General features: G+C 37.9%; 1 protein-coding gene across 3 annotated transcripts in view; it reads right to left on the bottom strand.

The window, feature by feature from the left end:
• Positions 1 to 1,297: 1,297 nt before the first annotated feature.
• Positions 1,298 to 9,481, bottom strand: part of MSRB3 (methionine sulfoxide reductase B3) — a 374,121-nt gene continuing 365,937 nt past the window's right edge. For all 3 annotated transcript variants that reach the window (XM_069764687.1, XM_069764685.1, XM_069764686.1), the window contains 2 exons: positions 6,418 to 6,515; positions 1,298 to 3,699 (listed from right to left, as the gene is read on the bottom strand). In XM_069764687.1, coding sequence (XP_069620788.1) covers positions 3,544 to 3,699; positions 6,418 to 6,515 — 254 coding nt within the window. In that variant the 3' untranslated portion in view covers positions 1,298 to 3,543. The remainder of the gene's footprint in view (positions 3,700 to 6,417; positions 6,516 to 9,481) is intronic.

The raw sequence follows: 9,481 nt of genomic DNA, 5'->3' as shown, positions 1-9,481 counted from the left end.
ATACACAAATTTTGGTATCGCCGCGTTCAGAATCGCCCGATCTATCAATTAAAAAAAAGAATTAACATGATCGCTAAATGGCGTAGTGATAAAAAAAATCAAAACGCCAGAATTACGTATTTTTGGTCACCGCAACATTGCATTAAAATGTAATAACAGGCAATCAAAAGAATGTATCTGCACAAACGTGGTATCATTAAAAGCGTCAGCCCGTCCCGCAAAAAATAAGCCCTCACACAGCCATATTGACGGAAAAATAAAAAAGTTATGGCGCTGGAAAGAAGGGGAGCAAAAAACGAAAATGAAAAATCGAAAAAAAGCTCTGTTCATGAAGGGGTTAAAAACATTACGTCATACAGACTTTTGGAGAACATATTTGTGTTCAGCATATCAAAATCTATAAGATACAATAAAATTTTCTCAGGGGAAAAGAACTTCCTTGAAATTTGTTGCGCAGTGTAATCCGTGTTTTTAGAATTATAACAGAATATTATAATGTTTTGCATCATTTCTCACAAACCTTACGTGATATGAAAAATCTGATGTGATTTCTGAAATCATTTTCCATATCTGAGTCAAGTTCCGTCTTTCTAACATCTTTAGACGTCTAAAGATGTTAGAAAGACGGAACTTGACTCAGATATGGAAAGCGGTCATAGCGTGAAGGTTTCTCGTGAAGAGTTTGATGCTTTTGGAGATTTGGATTCTGCTCCTCCAGTGACGGACAATGTCACGTTGGATAAAAAACATATTCATGAACCTTTAGAGCTGCCTGTGGAAGACGTCTAAAGATGTTAGAAAGACGGAACTTGACTCAGATATGGAAAGCGGTCATAGCGTGAAGGTTTCTCGTGAAGAGTTTGATGCTTTTGGAGATTTGGATTCTGCTCCTCCAGTGACGGACAATGTCACGTTGGATAAAAAACATATTCATGAACCTTTAGAGCTGCCTGTGGATTTCTGAAATCAGCATGAAAAAATCTATCAAGAACACTCAAAATTGTCCGTGGGACAAAACCTTTGTAACACAGTGTAATGAATAACATTTGTATTGCAAAATCTGATGACTCGTTAAGATAGCAAAATACATTGAATGTTGATGGTCTCCCAACTATTTATTATCTATAGAGATATACGGATATTATTATGTCCAATATTAATTTTGGTAGAAGCTGTGTCTTTGACTAACAGTGAAATTAACCACCCACACAGATACAATAGATTTCCAACATGACACTTTGTCATCAATACATTTAAATTCTACATATACTGAATATATATTTGATGGAACACAAAAGATGGTGAAGGTTCAAACTTTATTTTTACAATTCTAAGAAATATATAATTGCAAAAGCATATCATACTGTTACTATTTTGTAACTGTACATTGAAAGACTGTAGGAAATGTCTCATATAAAATTACAATTTTCATAACCTTTATTTACTGTACATGCTGTCCTGTTACATAAATGAGATCTATGCAACTCAACAGAATACAAATTACTGTAATACAGAAATGTGTTTGTGTATTTATACTTAAAGGGAACCTGTCACCTGAATTTGGCGGGACCGGTTTTTGGTCATATGGGCGGAGTTTTGGGGTGTTTGATTCACCCTTTCCTTACCCGCTGGCTGCATGCTGACTGCAATATTGGATTGAAGTTAATTCTCTGTCCACTGAAGCACACGCCTGCGCAAGGCAATCTTGCCTTGCGCACACGCAATATGCTTTGCCCAACTGCAGGCAAAGCCGAAAAGCATTAGTGCGCATGCGCCGGCGAACTATGTCCTGGAACACAGCAAAATAGTTCCGGGACATAGTGCGCCGGCGACTGCGCACTAATGCTTTTCGGCTTGTCCCGCAGTTGGGCAAAGCATACTGCGCGTGCGCAAGGCAAGATTGCCTTGCGCAGGCGTGTACTACGGAGGACAGAGAAGGAACTTCAATCCAATATTGCAGCCAGCATGCAGCCAGCGGGTAAGGAAAGGGTAAATCAAACACCCGAAAACTCTGCCCATATGACCGGAAAGCGGTCCCGCCAAATTCAGGTGACAGATTCCCTTTAAGCAAGTAGTCTTACCACTGACTTTGTAGAGATGCTAGTTAAACTTAGTGTTTGCGACAAAATAAGGCAGACCTTTCATTATTCAAATATATTAGAGACAGTGCAGACAGAGGTTTTCATTTTGCATGACTCCTGCACATGTACTACTTTTGCATTCTTTTTGTGCAGGCACAAAATGGTATAATGTTTACCCTTTTTCTTTCTGATGTCCTTATTTCTGCTGAGCAGCATTCTGTGCAAATGAGTTGTCTCCCAATATAGTATCATGCTTTCCCAGAAATACAAAGAGACACAGAGAGACAGAGAATCTACAGCTGCAACCTTCCTATCGTCTACTATTAACTATATTATTCTAGGTTTTTAAACATTTACACAGAATCAGCAAATAAGGATAAGGCAACTACAGAGCCTCGGTAGATAAGGAATACATTACTTTCTCCTAGCAATATATTTTTCAGGTATTTATTAGTACTACTGATTTATGAAAAAATATTTAGAACAGTGAAGCTTTAACTTAATGAGAAAGTTAATATAATATTATATTTAAGAAATAAAATATTGATTGAGCATTGATATACTGATGACAGCATAGGGCACTTCATAGTTGTAAACTAAAACTGTAGTGACACCCTGCAAAGTTTGCACAGAATTTCTAAATCTTACAGCTTGTGTTTCATTTTTGTAAATTCTCTAGAGATAAATATTGAGGATCTAGCCAGTCAAATAGTTCAGCTTTCATTTCCATCCTTCCACTATTTCATTGGTCTTTCATTGTCTTTTAAATGTATATTTTGTACTGCCAAATACCAAAACACTATGGCATAAAACACCTTAATAAGTGGCAATATTTTGGAGCAACTTGTAAGTTGTGCAAAAATATTGCGACTTTTGGCATTTTTAACCCAGTCCTATACAGCAACACCAATATGGCCATGGCATGGTCAGGAAGGCATGGGGCTACAACTGTCCAACAAATTCTAATTTCAGACTAGACTACATTTCTAGTGGATGCGCACGCCAAGTAACAGATGCACATACTTAAATATGTGGCGTGCACCTGTTAATGAATTATATTCATCGTAGTCCAGCGAGCCCATTTATTGACATCAGCGTTTACGACGCTGGCCTTAATGTGTTAACATCGTTGACATAAGGAACGGAGACTAAATATAGCATATGAATAATACATGTAGGTTTTTATATTTAGGAATATTAATTGTATTCTTGTTTTACTTTAACCCTTGGTTATTGTAAAGAGAAGTGTTTCACAAATGATTTTTGTTGAAGTCCCTCACTTGTGTACATATGAATGATTGCCTTGAAAGTAGATATAAGTTGTAAGACACATTCTTTGGAGAAGCATAAAACATAACTGGAGCTTGTGAATTTACAGTGAGTATGATATTCTGGAAACTTTTCAGAAAATGGTCAGTCCAGAAAATGCCTGTGAAGCCCTACACTGTGGCAAGTACACTTTTTACAATTCAGTCTTTCCAGGTAATTCTAAGGAACTTCTTCCCTCAGCGCCACTTGACTCTTCTGGTATGAAGTTCAAGGATGCAGAGTTTATGCAGTATCTTTTACCAGTTGGACGTGGACCATCATCAAATATGTGACCGAGATGAGCACCGCACTACAATAAGAAAATGTTAAAAGTTAATTCTTTATAAATTAATGAACATCTGTACTAGACTTAAAACACATAACATTCCAGTCACCACATATCCTCCAGTGTGCAACACTAAAATAATTAATAATGTGTATTTTATTGATTTACACTGATGAGCAAAAAAGTAACAATCTCTTGAACTTTTGCTTTTCAGGCTCCACATCTCACCATCCACTACTGTTTCGAACATGAGGCTACCATCATTTTATAGACAATCATCTTGACTATCTCATACATAAATTTGACTTGCAACTATTTAGCATATGATTAGTTATTATTATTATTATTGTCATGGCACTGCATTGCTACTGTTTTGCTCCAGGTGGTGATAAAATCTTTTTCCTCTTGTATACTATAAATTACAACCTGTTCTTACATTCCGTAATAGCTCAGTGTATCATTAGGTTGATTTCCAAGTAAAAGATCCCTGGGTCAAATCGAGAAGCAGCCATGAAGATTTCCCAAGAAAAGAGAAACAGCAGCATCCAGCTCATTGATAGTGGTCTCTAGGCCAAGAAAATTGCCAAACTGCATCATGTGACTATTAATAAGTAACCTAAAGCACTCAACATGATGATTTTGATGAGAAAAATTTCTGCTAAGATATTTTTCTCATCAAAATCATCATGTTGAGTGCTTGAGGTTACTTATTCATAATTTTTGGACTTTTTTTTTCCTCTTAAAGCACCACTAACACGTTAAAGAGTGCACTACTAACTCTAATCAATATACTGCATCACGTGACTGCCATGACAGTTGAAACTATGACTATGTTCTTTTTTCATGAATTTTATGCAACTTAAAAGAAGCAATTTTACCTGTTTTCTCATTAAAAAATAAGGACATTTTTAAATACAGTTATATGAAAAAGTTTGGGCACCCCTATTAATCTTAAGATTAATGTTTTATAAAAATTGTTTTTTTTTGCAACAGCTATTTCAGTTTCATATAACTAATAACTGTAGGACACAGTAATGTTTCTGCCTTGAAATGAGGTTTATTGTACTAACAGAAAATGTGCAATCTGCATTCAAACAAAATTTGTTTGAAAAGTGACATTAATATTTAGTAGATCCTCCTTTTGCAAAAATAACAGCCTCTAGTCGCTTCCTGTAGCTTTTAATGTGTTCCTGTATCCTGGATGAAGGTATTTTTGACCATTCCTCTTTACAAAACAATTCCAGTTCAGTTAAATTTGATGGTCGCCGAGCATGGACAGCCCTCTTCAAATGATCCCACAGATGTTCAATGATATTCAGGTCTGGGGACTGGGATGGCCATTCCAGAACAGTGTAATTGTTCCTCTGCATGAATGCCTGAGTAGATTTGGAGTGGTGTTTTGGATCATTGTCTTGCTGAAAGATCCATCCCCTGCGTAACTTCAACTTTGTCACTGATTCATGAACATTATTGTCAAGAATCTGCTGATACTGAGAGGAATCCATGCGTCCCTCAACTTTAACAAGATTCCCGGTGCCAGCACTGGCCACACAGCCCCAAAGTATGATGGAACCTCCACCAAATTTTACTGTGGGTAGCAAGTGTTTTTCTTGGAATGCTGTGTTTTTTGGCCGCCATGCATAACGCCTTTTTGTATGACCAAACAACTCAATCTTAGTTTCATCAGTCCACAGGACTTTCTTCCAAAAAGAAATTGGCTTCTCCAAATGTGCTTTTGCATACCTCAGCCGACTCTGTTTGTGGCCTGCTTGCAGAAACGGCTTCTTTCGCATCACTCTCCCATACAGCTTCTCCTTGTGCAAAGTGCGTTGTATAGTTGACCGATGCACAGTGACACCATCTGCAGCAAGTTGATGCTGCAGGTCTCTGGAGGTGGTCTGAGGATTGTCCTTGACTGATCTCACCATTCTTCTTCTCTGCCTTTCTGATGTTTTTCTTGGCCTGCCACTTCTGGCCTTAACAAAAACTGTACCTGTGTTCTTCCATTTCCTTACTATGTTCCTCACAGTGGAAATTGACAGGTTAAATCTTTGAGGCAGCTTTTTGTATCCTTCCCCTGAACAACTACCGTATATGTTGAATAATCTTTGTTTTCAGATCATTAGACAGTTGTTTTGAGAAGCCCATGATGCCACTCTTCAGAGGAGATTCAAACAGAAGAACAACTTGCAAGTGGCCACTTTAAGTAGCTTTTCTCATGATTGCATATACCTGGCTATGAAGTTCAAAGCTCAATGAGGTTAGAAAACCAAAAAAAGTGCTTTAGTAAGTCAGTAAAAAGTAGGTAGGAGTATTTAAAACAAGAAAATGATAAGGGTGCCCATACTTATGCACCTGTCAAATTTAGTTTGAATGCAGATTGCACATTTTCTGTTAGTACAATAAACCTCATTTCAAGGCAGAAACATTACTGTGTCCAACAGTTATTGGATATATGAAACTGAGATAGCTGTTGCAAAAAAAAAACCAATTTTTATAAAACATTAAGCTTAAGATTAATAGGGGTGCCCAAACTTTTTCATATACCTGTAGCTATGTACGTGTCACAAAAGGAACATTTAGGGTTATCAATAGCAATAGTCTAAATTTTTGAAACATAAGCACTAGTAAATGCCACATAGTAGCTGGGAACAAAAATTGTGTTACAAAGTGTATCTCAAGCTTAATATGAGATAAATATAATAATTAGTAGCACTAATGATGTAATAGAAAGATACTGACCTGACTACAACTTGTTTCTACTCTGTGCATCCCAAATGAAAAATCATCAGTAAGCATTATGGCTTCTGGATTGACAACATCAAAAAATGACGGCCATCCTGCACACAAATAATAAGAACTCTTATATGACACATGAAATAATATATAATAAACATCTATATTTATCATCATCTTTTCATTTTTCAACAGGCCAAAACGTAAGAACAATACTGATTGCGCAAAGCCATAAAATGTAGCTCAATTTAAAGCACTGTAAAAAAAATAAAATAGGTCAGAAAATAGGTAGTTGTAGGGTAGTAGCCACATGTTTGTTTTTCCCACAATTCCTACAGATATACAGGTGCTTCTCACAAAAATTAGAAAATCAAAAGGTTAATATATTGCAGTTCTTTAATACAAAAAGTAATATTTTATATAGAGTCATTACAAACAGAGTGATCAATTTTAACCCCTTTACCCCCAAGGGTGGTTTGCACGTTAATGACCGGGCCAATTTTTACAATTCTGACCACTGGACCTTTATGAGGTTATAACTCTGGAACGCTTCAACGGATCCCAGTGATTCTGACATTGTTTTCTCGTAACATATTGTACTTCATGATAGTGGTAAAAATTCTTTGATAGTACCTGCGTTTATTTGTGAAAAAAACGGAAATTTGGCAAAAATTATGAAAATTTCGCAATTTTTCAACTTTGAATTTTTATGCAATTAAATCACAGAGATATGTCACACAAAATACTTAATAAGTAACATTTCTCACATGTCTACTTTACATCAGAACAATGTTGGAACCAAAATTTTTTTGTTAGGGAGTTATAAGGGTTAAAAGTTGACCAGCAATTTCTCATTTTTACAACACCATTTTTTTTAGGGACCACATCTCATTTGAAGTCATTTTGAGGGGTCTATATGATAGAAAATACCCAAGTGTGACACCATTCTTAAAACTGCACCCCTCATGGTGCTCAAAACCATATTCAAGAAGTTTATTAACCCTTCTGGTGCTTCACAGGAATTTTTGGAATGTTTAAATAAAAATGAACATTGAACTTTTTTTCACAAAAAATTTACTTCAGCTCCAATTTGTTTTATTTTACCAAGGGTAACAGGAGAAAATGGACCCCAAAAGTTGTACAATTTGTCCTGAGTACACCGATACCCCATATGTGGGGGTAAACCACTGTTTGGGCGCATGACAGAGCTCGGAAGCGAAGGAGCGCCGTTTGACTTTTCAATGCAAAATTGACTGGAATCGAGATGGGACACCATGCTGCGTTTGGAGAGCCCCTGATGTGCCTAAACATTGAAACCCCCCACAAGTGACACCATTTTGGAAAGTAGACCCCCTAAAGAACTTATCTAGAGATGTGGTGAGCACTTTGACCCACCAAGTGCTTCACAGAAGTTTATAATGCAGAACCGTAAAAATAAAAAATCATATTTTTTCACAAAAATTATCTTTTCGCCCCCAATGTTTTATTTTCCCAAGGGTAAGACAAGAAATTGGACCCCAAAAGTTGTTGTACAATTTGTCCTGAGTACGATGATACCCCATAAGTGGGGGGAACCACTGTTTGGGCGCATGGGAGGGCTCGGAAGGGAAGGAGCGCCATTTGGAATGCAGACTTAGATGGAATGGTCTGCAGGTGTCACATTGCCCCTAATGTACCTAAACAGTAGAAACCCCCACAAGTGACACCATTTTGGAAACTAGACACCCTAAGGAACTCATCTAGATGTGTTGTTAGAGCTTTGAACCCCCAAGTGTTTCACTACAGTTTGTAACGCAGAGCCGAAAATAAAAAATAAAAAACTTTCCCCCCAAAATTATTTTTTAGCCCCCAGTTTTGTATTTTCCCAAGGGTAACAGGAGAAATTCGACCCCAAAAGTTGTTGTCCAATTTGTCCTGAGTACGCTGATACCCCATATGTGGGGGGAACCACCGTTTGGGCGCATGGGAGGGCTCAGAAGGGAAGGAGCTCCATTTGGAATGCAGACTTAGATGGAATAGTCTGCAGGCGTCACATTGCGTTTGCAGAGCCCCTAATGTACCTAAACAGTAGAAAACCCCCACAAGTGACCCCATATTGGAAACTAGACCCCCCAGGGAACTCATCTAGATGTGTTGTGAGAACTTTGAACCCCCAAGTGTTTCACTACAGTTTATAACGCAGAGCCGTGAAAATAAAAAATCTTTTTTTTTTCCCACAAAAATTATTTTTTATCCCCCAGTTTTGTATTTTCCCAAGGGTAACAGGAGAAATTGGACCCCAAAAGTTGTTGTCCTATTTGTCCTGAGTACGCTGATACCCCATATGTTGGGGTAAACCCCTGTTTGGGCACACGGGAGAGCTCGGAAGGGAAGGAGCACTGTTTTACTTTTTCAACGCAGAATTGGCTGGAATTGAGATCGGACGCCATGTCGTGTTTGGAGAGCCCCTGATGTGCCTAAACAGTGGAAACCCCCCCAATTATAACTGAAACCCTAATCCAAACACACCCCTAACCCTAATTCCAACGGTAACCCTAACCACACCTCTAACCCTGACACACCCCTAACCCTAATCCCAACCCTATTCCCAACTGTAAATGTAATCTAAACCCTAACCCTAACTTTAGCCCCAACCCTAACTGTAGCCCTAACCCTAGCCCTAACCCTAGCCCTAACCCTAGCCCTAACCCTAGCCCCAACCCTAGCCCTAACCCTAGCCCTAACCCTAGCCCTAACCCTAACCCTAGCCCTAACCCTAGCCCTAATGGGAAAATAGAAATAAATACATTTTTTTAATTTTTCCCTAACTAAGGGGGTGATGAAGGGGGGTTTGATTTACTTTTTGTAGCAAGTTTTTTAGCAGATTTTTATGATTGGCAGCCGTCACACACTGAAAGACGCTTTTTATTGCAAAAAATATTTTTTGCGTTACCACATTTTGAGAGCTATAATTTTTCCATATTTTGGTCCACAGAGTCATGTGAGGTCTTGTTTTTTGCAGGACGAGTTGACGTTTTTATTGTTAACATTTTCGGGCACGTGACATTTTTTGATCGCTTTTTATTCCGAT

The sequence above is a fragment of the Ranitomeya imitator genome, chromosome 4 (genome assembly GCF_032444005.1).
Source record: "Ranitomeya imitator isolate aRanImi1 chromosome 4, aRanImi1.pri, whole genome shotgun sequence".
NCBI lineage: Eukaryota > Metazoa > Chordata > Amphibia > Anura > Dendrobatidae > Ranitomeya > Ranitomeya imitator.
This window is presented reverse-complemented; position numbering and strand designations above follow the sequence as displayed.